This window comes from Naegleria lovaniensis (assembly GCF_003324165.1).
Source record: "Naegleria lovaniensis strain ATCC 30569 chromosome Unknown tig083, whole genome shotgun sequence".
Classification (NCBI taxonomy): Eukaryota; Heterolobosea; class Eutetramitea; order Acrasida; family Naegleriidae; genus Naegleria; species Naegleria lovaniensis.
This window is the reverse complement of record NW_025407906.1, coordinates 1-23,551: the sequence shown is the minus strand read 5'-3', so window position 1 is coordinate 23,551 and position 23,551 is coordinate 1. Positions and strand designations below refer to the sequence as shown.

The 23,551-nt window shown below is 36.1% G+C and overlaps 10 protein-coding genes across 10 annotated transcripts; 3 read left to right on the top strand and 7 right to left on the bottom strand.

Moving 5' to 3' along the window:
- On the bottom strand, positions 1-659 carry C9374_014290 (uncharacterized protein; the record flags this gene model as incomplete). Its single annotated transcript, XM_044690261.1, has 1 exon — positions 1-659. A coding segment is annotated over one exon (659 nt), but the record flags the coding sequence as incomplete, so codon positions are not given.
- A 553-nt stretch (positions 660-1,212) lies between these two features.
- C9374_014289 (uncharacterized protein) lies at positions 1,213-4,709 on the top strand (the record flags this gene model as incomplete). The annotated part of the gene is made up of 3 exons (XM_044690260.1): positions 1,213-2,116; positions 2,181-4,536; positions 4,634-4,709. The coding sequence occupies 3 exons, from the start codon at positions 1,213-1,215 to the stop codon at positions 4,707-4,709; spliced, it is 3,336 nt and encodes a 1,111-aa protein (XP_044541593.1).
- A 222-nt stretch (positions 4,710-4,931) lies between these two features.
- C9374_014288 (uncharacterized protein) lies at positions 4,932-7,962 on the bottom strand (the record flags this gene model as incomplete). The annotated part of the gene is made up of 4 exons (XM_044690259.1): positions 4,932-6,459; positions 6,520-6,916; positions 6,988-7,240; positions 7,327-7,962. The coding sequence occupies 4 exons, from the start codon at positions 7,960-7,962 to the stop codon at positions 4,932-4,934; spliced, it is 2,814 nt and encodes a 937-aa protein (XP_044541592.1).
- Positions 7,963-8,070: 108 nt separating this feature from the next.
- On the bottom strand, positions 8,071-8,943 carry C9374_014287 (uncharacterized protein; the record flags this gene model as incomplete). Its single annotated transcript, XM_044690257.1, has 1 exon — positions 8,071-8,943. The coding sequence occupies one exon, from the start codon at positions 8,941-8,943 to the stop codon at positions 8,071-8,073; it is 873 nt and encodes a 290-aa protein (XP_044541591.1).
- Positions 8,944-9,670: 727 nt separating this feature from the next.
- Positions 9,671-12,865, top strand: C9374_014286 (uncharacterized protein; the record flags this gene model as incomplete). The annotated part of the gene is made up of 1 exon (XM_044690256.1): positions 9,671-12,865. The coding sequence occupies one exon, from the start codon at positions 9,671-9,673 to the stop codon at positions 12,863-12,865; it is 3,195 nt and encodes a 1,064-aa protein (XP_044541590.1).
- Positions 12,866-13,184: 319 nt separating this feature from the next.
- On the bottom strand, positions 13,185-14,411 carry C9374_014285 (uncharacterized protein; the record flags this gene model as incomplete). The annotated part of the gene is made up of 1 exon (XM_044690255.1): positions 13,185-14,411. The coding sequence occupies one exon, from the start codon at positions 14,409-14,411 to the stop codon at positions 13,185-13,187; it is 1,227 nt and encodes a 408-aa protein (XP_044541589.1).
- A 367-nt stretch (positions 14,412-14,778) lies between these two features.
- Positions 14,779-17,112, bottom strand: C9374_014284 (uncharacterized protein; the record flags this gene model as incomplete). The annotated part of the gene is made up of 1 exon (XM_044690254.1): positions 14,779-17,112. The coding sequence occupies one exon, from the start codon at positions 17,110-17,112 to the stop codon at positions 14,779-14,781; it is 2,334 nt and encodes a 777-aa protein (XP_044541588.1).
- Positions 17,113-17,725: 613 nt separating this feature from the next.
- On the top strand, positions 17,726-18,085 carry C9374_014283 (uncharacterized protein; the record flags this gene model as incomplete). The annotated part of the gene is made up of 1 exon (XM_044690253.1): positions 17,726-18,085. One exon carries the CDS (start codon positions 17,726-17,728, stop codon positions 18,083-18,085), a length of 360 nt encoding a protein of 119 aa, XP_044541587.1.
- Positions 18,086-18,914: 829 nt separating this feature from the next.
- Positions 18,915-19,469, bottom strand: C9374_014282 (uncharacterized protein; the record flags this gene model as incomplete). Its single annotated transcript, XM_044690252.1, has 1 exon — positions 18,915-19,469. The coding sequence occupies one exon, from the start codon at positions 19,467-19,469 to the stop codon at positions 18,915-18,917; it is 555 nt and encodes a 184-aa protein (XP_044541586.1).
- A 123-nt stretch (positions 19,470-19,592) lies between these two features.
- C9374_014281 (uncharacterized protein) lies at positions 19,593-23,038 on the bottom strand (the record flags this gene model as incomplete). Its single annotated transcript, XM_044690251.1, has 9 exons — positions 19,593-19,863; positions 19,933-19,997; positions 20,070-20,551; positions 20,642-20,799; positions 20,885-20,926; positions 20,996-21,849; positions 22,207-22,322; positions 22,430-22,526; positions 22,736-23,038. 9 exons carry the CDS (start codon positions 23,036-23,038, stop codon positions 19,593-19,595), a joined length of 2,388 nt encoding a protein of 795 aa, XP_044541585.1.
- Between the last annotated feature and the right edge of the window lie 513 nt (positions 23,039-23,551).

Genomic DNA, 23,551 nt, shown 5'->3' with positions numbered 1-23,551 from the left:
AAAAATAAATCGGCTCGATCTTTCACATTCCAAGTTTTACACATTCTCATCATGCTTGAATCATACAACACTCGTAACGGAATCATATTCTTCATTAAGGAACATAGTGTATACCATACATCGGTTGAAAATAGCCACCTTGTCATATTTTCATGGTTTGAAAACTTGTGAATCATTGAAGGACCCATGAATAAGGCACAAATACTGAACCAATACAGTGGTGCCAACACTATTAATAAGGTCGGTTGTTGAAACGGTAAATGGCTATCAATGATGGTTGCACTGAAAAAATCAGTAAATAAACTCAGAGATCGGATCAAGGAATGAATTAATCCAAATCGGGATGGAGAAATACATTGTAAAGAATATGGCTGATCATGATTGGAATTATCGGAACAAATATCTTCTAAATAATATTTCGTCAAGTGCATATCAATATAGAGATCCATAACGGAAGTTAATAATGTCGGTAATACAGCAATCAGAATGGAAGAAAATTTTGAAGAAGTGGATGATCTTGGCAGCGACGATGATGATTCCTTGGAATTGGTTGAAATATCGGAACGTTCCGAATGAACATTATTCCCCATTCTTTCATGATTGTGATTCTTATCATCATAGTTGTGGGAGGAAAGAGCTACCCTTCTTGGTTTGGTCATTTTTTTTGTGATGTATTAAATATTAAATTCAAAGATATTGAAAATTTTAGAACAAAAGTTCAACAAGTGTCGAAATGTCTTCACAGTTCAATGTTGTTAAATGACACTTTTCTTAAGAAAGAATTCTTCCAAATATACCAATTTCCCATCTTTACCAATCAAGGATAGAAACCATTGCCTTCTTTCACACATATCAGACCCATGATTCATTCCAAATAAAAGAAAACAATCTATTGTATTCCTAGACTTATCATCAGGATGGACACTATTGAAAACATTGGTAAAAAAGACGTTTATAGCAGTAAACAAGAGGAAGTTCTTGGAGGTTCCCAAAGGAATTTGCAACAAGGAGATTTGGGTTCTAATCTTTCAAGTCGAGACACTATGGAAGGAGTATTTCAAAGTGGAGAATCAAGAGAATCTGTTGAAACAACAAATCCATCTGAGAATAAGGAAAATGTTTCATCTTTTAATAATAATATTTAATGTTTAACAATTCACACAACATCCCGCCAAAATAAAAAATTAAATGAAATTTAAAAAAAATATCAAAATGCAAAAGGCTTCTTCTTCACTGTTGTTGGATTTGAAAAAACGGAAGGAATTGGTGGCGGAATCAACCACATCACCGAGTACCTGCTTGTCCGATTCTGATGATGATGATGTGGTCATTATTACTGCACCATCGCCCTCTATGAAAAAACATTCGGAACAAGTACCTCCGAAAAAGATTAGAAAAACAAATGTAGAATCTGATGTGGAAATACAGGGCAACATTCCATCAGCATCATCATCATCGTCTGTAGTCATGGCGTCATCTATAAAAGCCACTGCACAAGAGGAAGAAAATTTTGATCCTAATACTATTCAATATCATAACACAAATACTATTGACACAATTTTAAAACGTAAACGATTCCATGATGGGAAAATGAAATATTTTGTGAAATTAAGCGGTCAATCTCATTGGCATTGTAAATGGATGTCACGCGAAGAAGTTCAAGAAAATGCCACAGTCAAGCTCATGTGGTTCGAAGAACATTATGGTCGTGATATGGAAATTGATCTATTTCATTCAAATTGGGAAAAAATAGAACAAATCATTGCAAATAATGGGAATTATTTTTTAATCAAATGGATGGACGTTCCTTACTCTGGGTGTACATGGGAATCTAAGAGTGATATTTTGAAGCACGAAAAAAAGACCAATGAAAATAAGGCCACAGATTTATATAATAGATTCATAGAAAGTCATAGAAAAAAGTCTTACAAAATTCTTTCAGAGGCAGAGCTGTTGTCAAGGAAACGAACTGAATCTCAACGTACGGCTCGTGGAATTTCGAAAATGAGTGTCACAAATGTTGAAGGACACAATTTTGAATTATTTGACTATCAACTTCAAGGTGTGGCATGGATGAGGTCCATGTGGAATCATCACAAATCCTGTTTACTGTGTGGTATGTTTTAATAGTGTATCACTGCCCTTACATTTCTAAATTTGAATGTTACAATATGCGGTAGATCAACACGGTCTTGGCAAAACAACTCAAGCTATATCTTTCCTAAGAGCCATGTCCATGTATCATAATGTACCTGGTCCGTTTTTAATAATTTCTCCTCGAAATCGAATTGAGCATTGGAAAAAGCAAATTACATTTTGGGCACCTGATCTCAGAGTTGCAGTATACGACGGATTACTTGATGACAGAAAAATTATTAAGCAATTCATTATTCAAACGATTCAAAAGCGAAATTTGACACCTACAGATCGATTGAATTTCTCTGTAAATATTATTTTAACAACCATTGAGAGTATTGTAAACGACGAGACATGGTTCAAATATTTTCTATGGCCAATTGCAGTTATAGATGAGGCACATGTGTTAAAAAAAACAAAATCAAACCTTTTCCTGATGCTGAAAGAACTGAAAATAGATTTTACACTCTTTATCAGTGACAAAATGTATAATTCAGAGACATGTGGACCTTTTATTTCATTGCTAAATTCTAACAGTCCGATACAGGACTTTCCAAAAGAATTATTACTACGAAGAGAGCGGCAAGACGTTCTTGCATGCATCAAACCACGAGCAGACTTGTTGCTTACTGTGAATTTAACACCTCTCCACAAATATTTCTTTAGACAAATATTTAAGAAAAGTGCCTATTTCAACGCTCTCACCAATGTTTTTAAGAGCAGTGACACACCTCAGCAATACTCTTCACTCTTTCAACAAATGTTTTCAGATATTTTGAGGACTTGTGAACATCCTTACTTGCAATTCTTTCTCGAAAAGGAAGAACCTTTTGCACAGAATAACGAATTATTTATGAAATATTTCATTCAGTCCTCATCCAAGTTAGTTCTGTTAGAGGCTCTTCTTCAACGATGCAAATCACTCAAGCAAAAAGTACTTATTTTATCTTCTTATCCATACGTGATTGAAGAACTGATTCGATTCAAAGAGTATCAATATCAATTGATTGTATCCAGCGAGTCAACCAATAAGAATAATGCCACAACAAACACCACTGCACCTATTGTAATTATGAGCACTCAACTTCATCCATCCATAGATTTATTGAATTTCGATACAATTATTGTCATGGATTCTGCATATCATCCAATCATAGATTCGCAACAACTCACACGATTCTGTAAAATTGACAAACGCACAACCATTCTACGACTCGTGTGTTGTGAAGAATTTGAAACAATGATTTTAAATTTATCAGAAAATGAAATGATACGAGGAATGTTTTTAAAGCAACTCTCTGAATTTGAGACGTCATTACGAATTTTTGCAAAAGATTTATTCACGAACAACAGTGAGGATTCCACTTTGAGTTTGGATCCATTGCTAGATGAACTCACTTCTCAAGAAGGACTAGAATTTTTACAATCCATGGAAAGTCTACATCTATCAGAGAGTATCTTGGATGAAATTTTATCAGAGAAGAATAATCATACGGAACAACAACAACCACAAGCATACGATATGATGATTCACTCTTCAGCCAAATCATTAAGCCATGTGAAAATTACACATTTTCAAAGGAAGGAAAATCCCACCACGAGTTCTGTACCCTCTCTTGGAAAATCCCCTTCTCTACATGCAGAGATTGACAATCTTCCTGGTGAAATATTTTGGACAAGACTCATCAAGTCTGCAAAAACTACAGCAGATCTTTCATTGGTCAAGATGGAACATATGAATGGCAGTAACGATCATAAACGAAAGGATACCACTGCCATGGAATTATCTCTACTTCATTATCAAGATGAAACAATGGATCGATTTTTCGAACAATTTTTAAACTCTTCTTCAGATGATTTATTATACAGTGAGGAAGAAATTCAACAATATTCTGAAACTGTAGCAAATGAACTCTCAGACAATCTCAATGCATTGATGAATCAAGTAGAGGAATTGAGTGCCACTCTCAAAACAGTCAAAGATGTCACACAACGAAAGAAAATTAGTTCCAATATTCGAGCATTGAAATATCAAATTGAGGATGAAACGATTCAATTGAAAATTATTGAAAGACAACTCACCAATCCGAAAATCAAAATTTTTCCCAATCACTCGGTTTCGGTTCTAGGTTTTACGCCAACAGAACGAATGATGTTTGTAGCGACTTTGTGGAGATATGGTTTGGGCTTTCCAACACAGGACCAGAAATGGTACGAGTTTTTTAATATCATTAGAAGAGTTTCTAATTTACAAAAAACACTGAAACAAGTGACTGAATTTGGTATATTCATGTTAGATCATTTCTCAGAGCAAGTAGATCAGCGCTATTCACATTATTCAGATGGTACTCCCACAGATCGATTGAATAATGTGAAAATTTTACAGCGTATTGCTTGCATGTTTGTCATTTATCATGTGGTACACAAGTACAAGAATTCTCACATTCAAAACAACGAGGACCTTGCACAAGTTGAGACCATACTTGAACAACACCAGATACATGACGACACTAATGAGAATGGTACAACATGTTCTGCATATTATCCGTGGTGGAACAAAGCTCATGACTTGATTTTATTGAGAGGATGTGCCAAACATGGTTACGCTCAATGGAATCAAATACTTGACGATCATTCATTTGAATTTTCAACCTTAAATTCAATTTTGAAGCACAAGTTTGGAGAAAGCTCAAATCGCATGCATCGTTTTTTGAACAATCGTTTGAATCATTTATTAGACGTTTACATGAAAGAGCACGCAAAAAGAAAGATGGACATGTACACTCGATTATCATCTACAAAAACTCACTAGTCTTGGCAGGTCTTCGAATGGAATTTGTCATTCCATCATGAAATTCCAAATACATGGAAATTGTTCCTTTCAGTTGTGATCTTCTTCTCTTTTTATATTCCATGACTGTCTGTGCACTTGTATGTTTTGGAGATTGTGCATACAGAGAATTAAGATCATTTGAGGATGCTTTTTGAGGAGCCTCCTTTTGATCTTTCTTTCCGTACTTTCTATCCAATTTTTCAAAGTGTAGAGCTGACGAGAGAATCTTTTTAAAATGGTCAGACAATACATTGCTTGTACCATTCTCTACTTGTTTGTTACTACTGTTACTACTGTTACTACTATTGCTGCTGCTAGATGATGATGGCTTTTTAAAGTAGGATGCAATGTCCGTCTTGTTCACTTTGGAAGGAGTGACAAGACCCTTGGCATTCACATCCATACCACTCTGTGATGATTTCAAAGGATAGAATGCAATTTCATCTAAGGGAGGATCCAATGTGCTTTCATATTTTTCATTCACATAGGTCTGCTTCACTCCAATACCGTACGATAAACAAATATCCAAAATTGCTTCAAACGATTGACGTTCTTGATCGCTCTTGATCATTTGTTTGAGGCCTTTCATTCCAGAATGAGCCAAAGATGAGAGAGCAGCTCCAGTATTGAGTCCTGACAAACATTTGGTATCGAGAATTTGATACAAATATGGTACGAGATCAGTGGCCATGTCTTTGACTGAGGATGTTGTCAACAAGTTTCCACTAGTCTGTGAGTCTCTATCGTTCTTATTGGCCTTTACAAATTCATGAGTAAAACAATTCAAAAAGAGAGATTTGAGAACGTTGTGTTTGTGGTTGAAGGATCGTTTGGCATCTCCTTGCTGTTTTGGATATTGAATAAAGTCATTGCTAGTGTCAAATCCAGACTTTTTACAAGCAACAAAGAATTTCACAAGTGAAGCAGCTCTGTAGACTTGAAGGGATCGTTCTTGATATCGATTGGAAGCAACGTCAATCATGTCAGACCATTGAAGGAATGAAAGAGAGTCTGCAATGTCATTCATAGAACTTCCAGAGCAGAATGATAAATAATTTTCAAAACATCCATTCGCAATAGAATCAAACTTGTCCAATTCGCTTAAAAACGAATTAAATAGTGAAATGCGGTTTTCCTGATATTTGGAAATTAAGGATTTGTCAATCTTCTTGGTTTTAAAGACGAGATTCATGGCATCGAAAATATCCGATTTGACATCTTTCGAAATGGTCATTAACTCTTTCATAGAATTGGATCCATGAAAACCCATAAATTGAATAGTGTTGAGACATGAACGAATATCATTGTCAGAGTCCTTTACAAATTGTGTCAATTCGTGTTTACCCACGTTGGCTAAAGGATGACTCTCTTTTCGTAAGATTATACCAAGTCGATCTACAATTCGTTGTGTGTTATCAGTTCTGTAGTCATCTCTTCTGAAAATAATTAACTTGCTTTTTTGTCTCAATTCTTTAAGGCCAGGAGAATAACTAAGAATGTCCATAGAATATTCTTGTAAAAAATAGAGTATTCAAAAGCGTGCCACTTACTGGTCATTACAAATGCAAATAATAGGTCTCATGATGCCTTGATCCTTCTTCTTTTTGGTCTTCTTATCTAGCTTCACTCCTGATTTAGTCTTTTTAGTTTTGCTCGAACTTTCATTATTGTCTTTTTGAGACGATGATTTGTTTTTAGGATAGGTCATGTTCAGAATTTCTGAAATGACAGACTTGTTTTCAGAGTTTTGAACTCCATCAATTTCATCTAATATTAAGAGTTTGGGTTTTTTGCTACCAAAAACTGTTTGCATTTGGGTCACTTTTTGAATTTCTGGAATGAGTTTGTCCTTAGAACGATCATCAGATGCATTCACTTCATGTGGTTCATATCCTGCTTGCTTGGCACAAATATGCGCTAGAGTTGTTTTACCAATACCAGGAGGGCCTGCACGAAGGGTATTTTCAGAGTGACATTAAGATTCGAAGAAAAAGTAAAAATGATAATTTCACACTTACCTGAAATGAGCAAAATACGGTGATCTGGTCCCTTGGTTGCATTGTTTGAGGATTTTGAACTGTTATTAAACTTGTTGGAAGTGTTCTTCTCATCCTTTGCCGACTTTTGGGAGCTCACTGAACCAAAAACTGTCATTAATGGATTCTTTGGCTTTTCTTGTGTTGTTGGTTTGATTTTTTTCGTCTTGGCTGTTTCTGGAAATACTATGGGATCCCATTCCTTGATCCATTTCAATACCTCAGCATTGGTTTTCTTTTATCCAAAGGATTCCATCATAAATTAATAATGTGACATGAATGTCATTGTTAGAGGCACACAGAAAATTATCAAGTACCTACATCATCTGTTAGTAAATCCAAATACGAGGTTGGAGCATACTTGTCAACAAGTAGCTCATACTTTTGTTTTGCATTGCTTGAAAATTGAACATCATTCATCATATCTGCAGCATCAACAGCGTGACGGGAGGATGCATTCGTCTGAGCTCTTGCCTTTTTCTTGATCTCTTCTTCATATCTAAGTCGCTGTACATCTTCCAATAATTCACTCATTGGTTTTTTCAAGATTCTGTTGGCTGGTATTTTGGCAAAGATTGCTTCTCGGGAACTAGTTGCTACACGTGTTTCTTCTTTTTCATCATCCAAAAAAGTCAAATAACACATATCACCTCCTTTTGAGCCAATGCAAGTAATAAAGTCTGTATCTAGAGAAGGAATTTCATAATGAATTCCATTGAATAACGATGATTCCGAAGATAACTTGCTGAGATCATCCTGAATGATACTACTCATGGTCGGATGAGAAGGTGGAGAAAGAAATTTAATTCTTTTCAATTCTTTAGAGGCATGATTTCTAATGTTTTCTTCAAGTGTGGATGATATGAGAGTATGCTCATCATCATCACTCTCGTCATGCTCGTGATGATTGGCTTCCGAAACTTTGTACTCAAATTGGCTTCGGTCTCTTTTGAACATTTTTTGAATTTGTTAAAAAAAAAAGGCGGGGAAAGTCTAACAAAATGACCGTTACGCATTTTTAAAACACTTAAATCTCAACATGTTCCACACATGATTTCCATGATTCTACTCATTCTTTGAAGAACTTGGTTGCTGTTGGTCCTTCATCTTTTTCAAATATTCTCTAGGATAACGACTCTTTCCTGCTGCTCTCAAATCTTTAATATATTGTTTCATCAAGGAATATTTCCGTTGTGCCATTTCGTACAAGTAACTCCACGAATAGATGCCACTATCATGTCCATCCGAGAAGATGAGCCTGATTGCATATGAACCGACTGTTTCAATTTGCAAGATTTGAACAAACTTCTTGCCATAGATGAGTCTCTTTTGACCATTCTCTCCTTGAACCTCCGCAGAAGGGCTCTCTACTCGCAATAACTCGGCTGGGAGAGTACCAACCAGATCGAGTGTTGAAGATTGTGAGCCTTCCTCTCCATTATTATTCATGATGATCATGGAACGAGTAATTTCAAAATGTAATTCTAATTGTTTGCGTTGTTTTCTTAATTTGATTTCTTGGACTTTGACTTGATCGGGACCATAGGGATGTTTGGGATCCAAGGGTTTATCGATGACATGTTGTTGATGATGATGAGGGAGTGTTGATTCTCTCACCAAATGGCTCGGAATGGTGGAGGCATAATGATGAAATGTTTCACGAATATTAGAAAGATTTTCTGTTCTATTACTAGGATCTCTATTGGAGCTTGTTGATGTTATTGTGGTGGTCCTATCTTCTTCTTTATTCGTGTTGCTATGCCATCGGAGCTTGATTGAAAAATTGTGGATTTGATTTGTAAATGGTTCTACAAAACTTGATGTGTTCACTGGACTGCATAATAATTGTTGATGCGGATGATAGGACATGAGCAATTTATGAATCGCCAATCCTGTGTTCGATTTGAATCCTGATCGGAGCAAGTGATTTGAAAGCATGATTTAAATTTTTATTCCTATTGAAAATTTTAATAATTTATTGGACTTCATTCACCATTGTTGCATTTCACTTTCCAATTTACTTTCCTATTGTCCTAATACTCTCCATTGGAAAGTGAATCACTTGTTCTTGGAGAACATTGTTGTGACAACACGTTGTTCATTTGACAACAACACAAGACATTGTTCATTTAAATTACATTCTCTCAAATCAACCATTCACCTTTTCACTACACCCTTCTCCAGGAAAGATGTAGACGAACACACGTCATGCAGTCTCAAGAATCCTCTCTCCAAACAATGCAATTTCCTTTTCCAGAATTCAATCTTTCCCTCCAAATTCAATGTCTTCAAAAAAAACCCATCTTCAAATTTCAAACTTTCCTGAAAAGTCTTGTTGCTAGGATTTGGAGTGAAGAAAAACAAGAAATCTGATTGCATCCGGTCGTTATTAACACCTTCTGTTTTGAAACGAACTCCTTGTCCTTCTGCATTTCATGTTCTTGCAATCACTTTATTTAATATTTCAGTTTGAAACAAAATAATTGGAAAGTCTACACACCATTCCAGTGAAGCAACAAGATCCAATTCCTCATCATCCAAACCAGCCACCATACTACGTCTACTGCATTCCGTTTGTTTGTTTCAACAACATTGGACCACCCTCCCTTCAACAAAATTCATCATCTTCAATTAATTTATTAATACCTCTCTGAGTAGTCAATCCATGATGATCGGAAGCTTAACCAATTCCACCACCACTACTGCTACTTCTACTACTTCAAGATCATTATCAACAAATGCTCCTCTGACTTACTCTACTCAACCAACCAGTAAGATGAATTCTCATCATTCATCATGCAACAAGACTTTCGTTCATCAGAAACAACCACCACAACCACAACGGATGCAATCGAAAGGAACGACCAGCAGCACTAGCAACCCCTCCACGACTCGGTCAGTCAAACAACAGCCTCACCTCTCCTCTTTCATGAAAACCACTTCGTATTCTCTCTCAACAACTGTTGGAGGTGCAAATCATGATGTTGTTGGAATGAGTCAGAAGAATGTCTTAAAGACACCTTCCACAAGAACAACAACAACAACCAGCACCAACCATAACACTCCATGTCATTCCAAAGGATCTACAATGAGTCATAGTGGCAGTATTGGTAGTAGTAACTATGCCACTCCTCTCTCTACACCATTGAGGCCGTGTAGTAGCAGTCATAGCTTCACCAAATCGACTTTGAACAGTCTATCGACCCAATCCACATGCAAAACAGTTGCAACTACAAGTACTCCATTCTTGGATGAATTTCATACATCCTCTGGGCGTGAATGGTCTCGTGGTAAAACCCATCGTCACAATTCTACTGATTTTCATTGTACTTCCAAGAGTATGACTTGTCCAAATTCTCCCAATTTGACTTCTCTCTCACCGACCTTACAACCCTTATCGACAAGTTTTGTGGATCAAGAACATTCACTTCTCAACCACATGAAACGACGAATGGAGAAGAATGATCAAGAACCTCATCCTCATGACAAGACGGAAGCATCTACTCAATTCCCAAAAACTCTCCAAGTATTGGAGCCTTTAGACGATGATTTGAGAATACTCGAAGAGGGTTTTCCAATTCATTGTCGTCTCCCAACAATGACCATTCGTCCACAAGATGCTTCTTCCATTACATTAATGAACCATAAGAGTGGAAATGATTTGACAAATCCAACCACAACGACCAATGCTACCAAGGTCTTATCTTCCACATCTACCACTTCACCCTTACTTTATATACATCAGAACCATCATCATTCTCTCTTTGAAGAGAAGGATTTGAACAAGACTGTGACTCTTTCAACTCGAGATGATCATCTTGAACCATCTCATACTGCTCATCTGAACCATGACTGCCAATCCATTATTGAGAACAGTGATGTTGTAAACGACCACACATCATCACCAAATAAGCCAATTGTATTGGGTAGTACGAGCAACATTGCTTCACATCATCAACCACATCACGAGACATCAAATTATCATGCTGTGAGTAGTTGTAGAAACACAATTTCTGTTCCTCAAAAAAACACCGAAATTGCTTGTGAAAGAGTTGTGTCACCTGGTAGCAGCAGTAGCAGCCTCAATTTTCAAAGTGACCACACTACTACAACAACAATCACACAACAACAAGAAGGCTCATCGTTCGATAAGAAGACTCTTGAGCCTTCAGTTAGTATTCAACAACCTGATCTCTTGAGTAGTCATCAGCAGCAACAACAACACGATACAAAATTCCATCAAGGCTTGCATTCAACTCGAATTGATCCTTTTTCGAACCCATCAACAACTGCTCTTCTTTCTTCAACACAGACTCCCAAAGAAAAAGAAACACCTCATCTCTCAACCAACATGATGAAAGCATGCATGCCAAGTAATGGTTGTGGTGTATCTGCAATCTCTCATCATGGAAACAACACCATGATGGGCAAAAATCATGTGCAAGGTTGCAAAAAGTACACAAGAACCGACTGTTCAGACTTGGATCATCAACCAACACTTGAATTTGTAAGAGTTCTTTTGGGTCAGAGTAAAGAGTTGGATCATACGACCACTCATCCCAAACAAAAAGCCACAAACATGACTGTCCATCCTTCTGCTGGTCACCACCACACCAAGAGATCAAGCACTATGAATGTGTTACGATACTCGTATGAAAGCGATGATGAAGATAGAAATGCCTATGAGTTGTCACCACTCCATAGCAATTCGAAAATTTATTATGTCGATCAAATTCTCTCATCCGGTGATAAAGATTGTTATGAGCAAAGTAAGGACATGAGTCATGATGAAGATGAAGCACTTCAAGAATGGGAAAGAACCAAGCAGAAATACAAGAATGCGTTCAAAAGAAGAACAAATATTCCAAATCCCAATAACAATAACCTTAGTCGTAACTATTCAGGTAATATGGGTGAAAATTTAAGAATGGTCACTGAAAAGGTTTGCCACCTCCAACAAGTGAAAATGGACTTGGAAGAACAGACACAAGAAATTCAGAATATTTGGGAGAGTTTAGTGCATGAGGATTTAGTGTGGCAAGTGGAAGATCTAATTGTTCAGTCAGCTTTGTGCATTTGTGGAGATTTGAATAGCACTAAATCCATTCAAACACTTTTTAACATGATCTGTGAAACAGAGAATGAAATGGTGAATGCACTCGAAGATTTGATTGATTTTATATTTTGCTCCACACGAAGATCATGTAAAAAACATTCCATTAATTTTAACATGATTTTAGAATTGGTGAAAGACTCTTCCTCGCTGTGCGCCAACGTTCTTTCCAAGCACCAAAACCACTTGTCTTCCCAAACTGCGGTAGCTTTGAATTCACAACGCTACAAACTAGATCAACAAGCTTTTCAAAAGCAACAACACACCTCTTATTATTTTAATAATAACAAGAAAACTCTTATGGATGGGCATACCAGTCAGTTGCATAACCACCAACCGCATCATCAGAAAAAGAATGTCACAGTCCTCTCTCCACATAGCACAGCTCACAGAAACCAAACTGCTCAACCCACGACCAAACACCATGCTCTTCCTGCTAAAATGATACCATCCTCTCCTCAAATTCAAACGAATGATTCGAAGCCTAAACGTCACATCTCATTCTCTGAGCTCGAAAATAAGGAAAGTTTTTTACAATTACTCGGCATTGGAAAGAGAAAAGAATTGCTCGAGTCCATTCGAAGTATTGTGGAGGTACTTCTCGAAGTGTCCTCTGTCGTGCTGCATTCGAACGAAGACAAAATTGAATCTCTCGATAATTCCTTCAAGGAAATGATTTCAACATATTCGAAAATTATTAGTGATATTGAAGACTTTGCACCTCATCGATTGTTTAATGTGTTTTGAAAGGTGTCAGCTGTGAAGAATAATTCAAATGTGCAAGCTAATGGCAAAAAAGCACAACCTGTTGGAGTTGTCAGTCTAGTCTTAATAAAAAAAGAGCAACGAATTTGAAAGCGCCTGTGTGTTTGGAAAGGTTCCGTTCTATTAAAATTCGCATAAGCTAATCAGCCTCCAAAGTTTCTTTTCAGAACAATTACACAATTGTGGTGATTTCATGTTAGACAATTCAAAAATGAATCTCAAGGAGAAAATAACCTACTATTCCGTTGTTCTTCTTAGAGCATTGTTGTGACACAAAAGGTTTTACATTATCTCACAACTATTATATTCTCTTCCAATCGTAAAACGTTACTGAGTCGTCTTGTGCGTAGAGTGCAACGAGCGGATAGACTGGAAGAATGATGTTGCGAAATGTATAGCTTTGATTTGAGCCCATCTTTTGAACGGTCAGCTGCCGAGTGTTACCATTCATAATCATTTCAAGTACATCTCCTTTCGAGAATTCAAATCCGTGTTGCTTTTGATTTTCTTTCGATTCAATACTCCAAGTAAATGCGTTGCTACTCATGAAATAAGATCTATGAGTGTTGTAGGGCGTTTCAAATGCTGAGAATTTTTGAGACTTGACAATTTCTTCTCTGGAAACTCCAACACCAATCCAACCTAAGTGATCGTTAATTTTAACTTTCCATTGGTGTATACTTCCACTTCGTATTGCAGTATTGACAAATATAAAATGATTTTCAATATTCGAACTTTGTTTGACCATTTCAAACTTGTTGCCAGATTGTATTGAAATGTTCATGATTTCAGGATCGTAAAGACATGCTGCTGTGCAATTCTCAGAATGTGACGACTCAATTCTTCCAAAATTTTGAATAATCTTTTTCATTTCAGTTATTTCTAGTTTAGAATCCAAAATTTTCATGTCATGCACTTGTTCAAAATGAAATTCCTCTGTCATTTTGTTGAAATCTTTCACCACAATGTCAAGAGAATTAGTTGCTTTGTGCATCAAGTCAAATGTGGCCATTTCATCCAAGTTAATGAATTCTTTTATGGATTTCTCGGTTTTCTGTTTCAATTCTTTGATTTTAGAAATGATATCCATTCGCTCACAACACAACATGTCCACTTGATTATTCAATATTTCATGTCTCTCTTGTAGGGAATGGTGTATCTCGTCAAAGAGTTGATTCAATTCCATTTTGAGAAGTTTTTTCTGTTTTTCAATATTTTCAATTTCTTGATCCAAACTTGCATCGTCCGTATGACATTCTTTCTCCCATTTTTGCTTCTTTTCTTGCAACCCTGAAAGCTCTCTCCTCAATAATTCTCTCATTTCTTGGTCAATATCGGAGAATAAGAAGCATTCATGTGATTTGTGTTGAGAACTGACAGCACAAGCTGAGCATAGAATTTGTCGACATGTCTGACAAAATGTATTAATTGGACATTGATGCAATGGACAAAATTGATAAGGTAAGGAATTCAAAGATGTTACCTCCGTTTGTTGAATTCCATATTGGCTTCTTTCCAATAATTTCATTTCATGTTGTTGTTGTTGTTGTTTCAAATGTCTTTTCGCATCCACCACACAAAAATATTTCTCGCACGTTTCGCAATAAACTTCGGAAGGAGTTTCAATTCCATCTTGAGCGCACACAGAGCAATATTAATAATAGAATGAAGAAGCCTCTGCTTGGGAAGTGATGATTCGCATTTTTTTAGGAATGAATTTACAACGAACAATAGCGCTCAAAAATCATGTGATGAAATTATTAAAACACACCAACAAATTCGCTGGAGCCAAAATTTGGCTCGAGTCAAACCACCATGTCTCGTTTTAATTTTGCAAAGATATCAACATTAGTATCCTTCAGATTCCAATCTTTAAACGTGTCAATCGTAAGGTTTTAAAGTTCTAAAATTTTAAATAACAAACGTGGCGTGTGAACGAGTTTTACGTGTGAGCGAGGGTCATTCCAATTTCTTTGATTCGTAGACTCCACTTGAACATCCAAAATGACACACTGTCGCAAATTGGGAGCATTGATTTTCATTTGAAGCTTTTGGAAATGAACATTGTGTACATAAATGAATTTGATTGTTTTGTGAATCTTGTCTTCACTCATGATGAGAATGTTACCAAAATTCTGGGTACAATTTTCCAAGTTAAAAGTTCGTAAATTGGGAAATGCATGAATATCAATGCAAAAACAACCTCGAGACAAGGTGAGATTTACAATTCTCTCAAAAACGATGTTGCTTGTGTGAATGAGCGATGCTTCGATTAATGATGGAAATGCATACATGTCACACGAAACAGTCATCTCATGGTGATGTTCCATATTAATATTTTCCCAATCAATGAGCACATTCAGATTAGTGAGAACCATAATGTTTTCCAAAGACTTGCAATTTTTCACGTGGCACATTGAAGGTGGAGTTTGAATAATCTCAAGAGAGTGCATGTAATCACTCGAAAGAATTCCTCCCAATTGTTCCCACATCGTGATATTATTCAATTCATTCAACTTGTCAAAATTATTGTCAAGAGATAATGAAAATCGACCCGTAATATCACTCACTTGAAAATATCCCTTAATGGTCTCAATGTTGAAGAAATTAGCAGAAAAATGCTGAATATGGGAGGCCTCAATAGGTTGACTCAATTGTACCTTCATTTCTTTCACTCGTATCTTTGTACCAGGTCCTTCATGGCGTATTGATAGCAATTCTGAAAAATTCACAAACGAACACAATTTCTCTATGATCGTGTCTCCCATAAAAATCACTTCTTTGGTTGATGATAAAAGTTCAAACAGATCAATACGCTTCACATGTATTTGAATGTGCTCACATTGGTCGAGTGTGAGTTGAGTGAGTGTATCTTTTGTTTCAATACGGGCCTTCTTAATATTGCGCAATGAAATTTGTTTCACAGAAGAAAAATCCTCATTAATAACAATTGGTGCTAATGAATCCATGTCATTGTCTTGTAAATCAAGGGTTTGGAGCTGTGTTTTGTGCTTGAAAATAAACCTCTCAATCGTTTGGTTATAATTCATTTTGAAACATGAAAGTGAAATTAATGATGGAAAGTATTGATCTTCAGAGAATGTACAGCTGTTGCAGCAAAGAGTTAAGGATTCTAATTTTGGAGTATTGAGGTCACGAATTGTTAGATGATTAATGTCTCCAGATAAGTTTAAAACTGTTAGATTTGGTAAATGGAGGTTCGAATCCAAGCAAATATCTCGTTGACCTGAGGTCATACATGATAAATATTGAATATTATCAAATTGATTCAGCAATGGTATTTCATGCATCTCTGAAAAAAAACAAAAATTCACTAATGATTTGTTCCAAGAGCGATATTGTAAAAGTTGATCCAAAGGCATAACATTGGTCACCTCGAATTCTGTTAATCCAGTTCTGAACAATTCTGAGCGAGAGGCAAAATTGGAAATTTTTTGAAGTGCGTCTTTGAGATTTTCGTTGACAGAAAGACTTAATTTCTTAAGAATACACCGATCATGGCACACTAGAATTGGCAACATTGTGGTACAATCTTCCATATAGATAGAAAGATTTTCTAGTTTTGATAAAGTATTGGCGTTTGAAGGAGTTATCACTTGACGATCGTTGGCAATAGGTGAGCTCATAAATACCAATTGTCTAATATTTGCCAAATCAGTAAATACAAGGTCCACCCATTCGACTAACGTACTGGTTGATAGCTGTTGTTGAATCAAGTCAGCTATGTTGGTACTACTGTCATCGACTTTTAAATTTCTCTCTAATTGAGAAATTTGATGTAAACATGTTGGTGGATGCTGAAGGGTCATGCGTTGAATGATCTTTGAGGGTTCACCTGCTATCTGCCGTATAAACTTCATCAAGGTGTGATAGCCAATTTCATAAATGAAACATTGGCGTTCCAGAATTTTAGAATTTTTCATTTCATGCCCATTTCCTTCTCTCATCAAGACAGAAATATCTTTTGAAAAGTAATTTCTACACTCCATCCATCCGTAAAGTAGATCAAAGAAGCAATATTTCCAAAGTTCTTCATTATTCCGAATGACATTCCTAAATGTTGAACATGTATGGTTTAATGGCAAAATATCACTCGCCATTATGTTGTAAATATTAATATCCACATCGTGATCAAGTGGTCCTGGTAGGAGGAAGGAGAAGATGTTGGTGAGTATTTCATGTGGTAATTGTTCGAGTGGTGATAACATTTTTTTTATGTTTCGAAAATCATGATGATGAAAATGGAGTGTAGCTTGATCCTTGTAACTCAATATTGACATGATGGATCCCTAATTCCGAAAGTGCACAAAGGATCAAGAGAAAGAGTGTCATGAAATTTGAGAAGATGAATTCGCTGAAAAGAAGAATGAATTTGGCTTAATGATTCTCCAGCCATTCCGTCTTTCCAGCTCAGGTTGCACCTATTTCATCATTGCAGGCTTTTCACTGAATGTATTGGCTGCTTCAATTTTTTTACTGCGAAAACATCATCTAGTGTATTGTCCTTGCAATTCACAATGGCTGATCAAGATTGTAAGGCAATCGCGCATAGTTGACTCTTTCCATCACAAGAATTGGATCTTTGGTCATACACCTTAAAAGTACAAATTTCATTTGCTGAAACCTCACATTGTAACAATGGAGAAACATCGTAAACGAAAGAAAATGATTGGATCCATCAATGACGTCACACAATGTTTTTTGCCTTAAATAGCAATTTTCAGGACAGGGTCAAAAAAAGAATTTAAGGGTACCTTATTCGCTCACCGGGTCAGCAAAACTCAACAAAAAAACAATCATCATCCACCACGCTCCATCATCATGTCTTTCGAAATTCCATCTCCATTCCAATGGGACGAATCCTTCTGCGTTGGTCATCAAGTCATTAATGATCAACACAAGAAGATCTTTGAATTGATCAATGCTTTGGATGCCGACAGAACTAATGGAGCTGTTTTGAAGGAATTGCTCGATTTTGTTGTGATGCACTTTAAGACTGAAGAAGATGGATTTGAAAAAGTTGCTTGGGATCAAAAGGATGCTCACAAGGAAATTCATGATAACTTTGTCAAGACTGCAGTCTCTTTGACCTCTGTCGATGATGGAGTGATGAATTTCATCAAACAATGGTTGGTGGATCACATTAAGGGAAGCGACATGAAGTATAAGGGTGTTTTGTAAGCGTCGATGGATTGTAAGACAATAAAAACCAAGTTTGTCTGAATGGGTGTGTTTATGTGGATGACCTTCTGTTGTTGTGTTCAAACAAAATTAATATCCGGATTATATAAATTTGAAATTAACCCTGTCAAGGTTGTGAGTGGAACGTAATGCAAGTCCAATTATCAAGAACAAGAAAAATCAGAGCTGGAATTTTAATATTCTGAAAGAATAAACTTTTACCACCTCCCATGCAAAAACACAACATATTGATTTAATGGAACTGTATTAAAATAACAAATTTTAGTAAATGAACGGCTACGGCCATATCACGATGAATGCACCTCATCCCGTCCGATTTGAGAAGTTAAGCATCGTCGAGCTGCATCAGTACTGAGGTTGGAGACAACTTGGGAACCTGCAGTGCTGTAGCCTTTTTTATAAGAAGGCAAACCCACACCACAACGTTCAAGGGTCGTAAGAGACTTTTTTCTGGATCAAGTGGTGTTGCTTTGTCGAATTTTGTGCCTGAGACAGGATTTCACCACTGTTGTTTGTTTATTTCTACAGCATCTCTCGAAGAATAAGCGAGAATAAAAGAAACATTAATGCCGTCAAGTTACGATGAGGATCCTCCCTTGACTGTAATGTTAGCAAGGTTGTTCAAAGAATGTAAGGAAAAAACCACTTCCATTATCCATAATATTTGTTCTTTCATTAGGATCCATTCTGGTTCTTGAAAACCTCGTTGAACGACACAACTTTCTACCTTTTAAGGATCTTTGCTAATTCTTGAAAGAAATTGCAACCTTTCCAATATTATAGCAACAATATTAAAATTGTTAGTAATTTAAACACTCATTGAGTTGGCATGACTTGTTGTAATATTTCTATTCCTTTGAATTTTAAAATAAACCTCATATGCCACAAAGAATCCAAAGACCAATATCAAGACACTTCCAATAGCCATTAACATTTTCTTCAAGATGCTCACTCTTGTTGTGTGATCATGACATTGTTTTTCTGTTAAAATATTTTCTTTTAAATATTCCTCTGTATAGAGTGGTGATGAGAGTCGTTCAATCCACATTTTCCAAAAAACTCCCATTGCAAAATAAAAACCAATACCAAGATACAATATCATGTAGTTCGTATATGTTGTCTCCAAATCACTGCAGCTGAAATCATTCCGTCTAAAACCCATCGCAAAGACGACGGTTAGAAAAAGAATTGCAATCGTAACAGGAATGATGAAGAGAGAATATAGGACTGTGAGTACTCTTTCATTACTCAAAAATACATGACTGCAATGATCATGAGATTCCGATGGAATTGTGAGACAGAGTGAAGCAATGAATAAAACGAGTCCAAGCACCAAGTAAGGAGATGGAGGTGTTTTGGCCATTTTTTTCTTTAAAAGTTTTTTTATGTGGTTCTCAAGAGTTCTGTAACATCCCTTGACTACTTGCAAGTAGAAGAAGAAGCATCCACAAGAAGGAGAATATCATCATCCTCACATCAACAATGATTACAACACTTCAACAATTTGTAAAAAGTTTGGTCTAAGCTCAGGATTACTTTGCCAACATTGTTTCATCAAATCAATATAAGTCGATAGAATTTTCACAAGTGTTTGAATGTCAATTTCTCGATTTTGTGGAACTAGAAATTCATTCAACCATAATACAAGTTCTTCATTGTTATCGATTGAAAATGGAATGAGTGGTCTGTTTCCTTTCAGAACTTGCATTAACACTCGAGCTCCACCCTCATTGGAATCTGTGCTCGTTGTGGAATGACTTTTGAATTTTTGAAACTTTTTCGAATGTTGACTCTTTTAAGGAGTCTCCTCAAAAAACAATTCTCACATGATAATTGCAAAACTATAAACATCTACCTTGTGATTGTACTTGACATCACCTTCGATCATTTCCTAAATAGGGAGAAATTTTGAAATTTTGAAATGTCAGCAAAATGTTAAAAAGTAAAAAAACACACAACTTACATTGGCCATGTAGAAAAATGTTCCAATATTTGTGGTTGCAGTATTGGTATTACCCATAATGGTCGACAATCCAAAATCACAGACCTTACTAGTCAATGAATGATCTAAAAGTATATTGGCAGGTTTTAAATCTCTATGAAGAACTGGATTTGGTTTCAATGAATGCATGTAAGCCATTCCTTTTGCAACTCCTAACAAGATGTCTAATTTTTGAAAAAGTTTTAAAACACATTGTCCGCTTCTACAATTATAAATCATTCGATCTAAACTTCCACGAGGTAAATATTCAACGACCATACATTTTGTGGAATTAATGATACTAACTCCATAAAAATTGACAATATTTGGATGACGTAGAGTACTCAGAAGAGCTGCTTCTTTTTGAAATTCTTCAGATTCTTCATTAGATACGTCCGATTTGATAGATTTGACAGCAACTTCACTGCCATTCCATTTGGCATGATAAACGGATCCATTACCACCTATTTCGAAAGGAAATAACAAAACATTGAAATGATAATTTTATAAAACAATCGTTAGAGTTCATTGAACAAGTTGAAATATGTACATACCCTCTCCAATTTTCTTAATAATTGATAAATCCTCAACTGGAATTAAATAGGTACTATTTTCACTAGATCGATCAAGAAAATCGTGCTGCAACAAAGAATAACCTCCCTCGATATATGTTTTCATTCCTATAAAGTTGGATTCTAATTGCTTTTCAGCTCTACATTCATTTGAAATATTAGTAAAATCATCGTCAGGAGTGTAAGAAAATGTAATGATATGGTTAAACAACAAAAACACCCTACCTTTGTTTCTTTTCAAGTGTCTTCAATTTCTGAACCACTCTTCTACATGTATATATTGTGGCAAATAACACACCTGCAACCAATCCAACGATAATGATCGTTGCAATCTACACTACTGGGATAATAATTTCAAATGGTACATGTGAATCTTCAACGCAAATAAATCCGTCCACAGAATATCTACTTTCAAGATGGTACCTTTCAGGACATGGTAATGTGATGATATTAAAAGGTATTTCATTAGAAGCATCAATCACTAGAAATGCAGTAATAGAAACATTTTGAGATGTGGTTGGTGACAATAGTCTCACTGACAAGTTATTAATCTGTAGATTATAGTTGGAGGAGGAGGATGTTGTTGTTGTCAGCAAGTAATCCATTTTGATGAATGTAGAGGAATATTTGATCGATAAAGGTGCTACTAGAAATTTCACAAATTCTCCATCGAAATTTTGAATAATCAGTGAAAGGTTTTGTAATTTCTCTCCTGGATATATGGCAATATCTGGAATTGTAGAGACACCTTCAATGGTGATTCTTCTTGAACTAGAAAATTGGAGCGTTGAATGAAATGTAAAATTTCTTAAGGGATAACCAATGAAATTTCCATAGGAAAGGGCGTTATTATCGGAATCTTCCAATCCATTGAGTTCATATAAATACAACAAGATTGAAGAATACATGCATCCACCACTGTATCTCGCCAAGTTAGAAGTACAGCTTGTTTTAGTGAAGCGCATCGTGTAGTGATGTGTTAAAGGATCCAAGACAAAAAACATGGCTCCTCCTCTCAATTGAGCTGTATTATTCTGAAATGTTAAGTCTTGAACGTTATAAAAAGAATAATAACTCGTAATTTTGTCATTATAAACCCAACGACTTAGATAGAGAGCTCCACCATTCATTGCAGAATTATTGACAAAACTCAAGGACTCCAAATACATGGTAGACTCGAACAATACTCGCTGTCTTTTGCGAATCCATTATATCCATAAAGGTTGAAGAATAAATTACAAGAGAGAACACACTTCCTGATGATAGTGAGGATTTTCCAGTAAATACACACCCACTAATTTCTGCCAAATTAGAAGAACCAATTTCCAAATTGGTTGATGTGAATATTGAATTTTGCAGACTCACATTCGAATATAAAAGTATACGGAAAGTTGAGCCAACAACTGTACTGTTAGAAATTGTAAAGAGAGCATGATTGGGTTGGTAGATCGTTTCCTTGGGGGCATTCGAATCAACAATAACATTAAAGCTGAACGAATATATTGCCCAATTTATTCCACCTTCTGTTTGGCCTTAAAAGCACTCACCAAATGTCCATACGATTGATACAACAATAATAGTGGCATAATGACCCAGACGCCATTACTTCCAACGGTGTAGAGCCAGAAGAAATATGGATCCATGTTCAAATTATGTCCACCCTCTGTACAATATTTGTGAAATAATGAGTGTATAGTGGCATGTGTGGCAGTCATTGGATTTATAAAGTGATTTCATGATGAATAATGAAAAATATTCACAAAAACGTACCTAAAATTGCAGGTACAAATGTCATCCAGTCACCATAGAGTTCACAAACACATAATACAATTTGCCAAAAATGTCTCGATGGTTTGTTGGTCCACATCTATTGAGAGAGTAGTTTTGACCATTGTTCACAGAAAAAGTCGTCATCATGCACAATTTGAAATGTGTGAAATTTCCATGAAAATGTCCATAAATTCCAAATGAAAATATTATCATAGTCATTATTCAATCACCAATTTCAATAAATATCATTCCATATTCAAGTCGGTCTCAATTTCAATGTTGCGCCTTGATACACCACACACTTACCGTGTACATGACAATGGCACACAACAATGTATCCACTGTACAAGTCAATAATTCTACAGAGACCACACATGGATCCAACACTAACCATTTCGCATCGGCATTCTTTCCATATTCAAGCCAAACCCAATGCAACATCTTTCCGAGAGTGGATTGTGGTTGAGCCTTTGCTACCGTAGTGGTTAGAGAAAAATAGACAAACGAGCTCTCTAACACTCCGTGTACAATCAGATCAATGAAAAGCCACACAAAGATGATTTTATCGGCCCATGAAAACGAGAATTTTGAAGATGAAGAGGATGCCATGATGAATAATATTTTTTTGTGTGGCTTTTCAAATCAATTTTCGTTGGCGCCAAAATTTATTTGGTTTGTCCAAGCCAATTTCAACTTCTAAACTCACTGACTGGAGTTGCTTGCTGTACAGCATGGATGAAATTTCATTCTGATCTGATTCAGGTCTGTCCCTTTTTCAATTTCTTCATTGGTGTGCCAATTAGAACCTGGTAGACCTGGCTCTCTCTTTCACATTAGAACTTTCGCCTTTCTTCTCCTTTTCATTCAACACCATTCAGGGATACACTGTCTTGATTCAGTTCCGAAAAACCCTCAGTAGAACTTGGGCAAGTCGTTAAAATTGTCATCCATCAACTCGACACGAGTCCGAGTTTCAACTGCCACTGAATCTCTCTTTCAAAAAATTACATCCAAACCTCCACACGCAACACAACAAGGAGGATTCGACCAATTTCCTGGTGTGAAACACACATTTTGTATTATACACATTTCAACAAAAGGACGACGTCTCCACAGTTACAC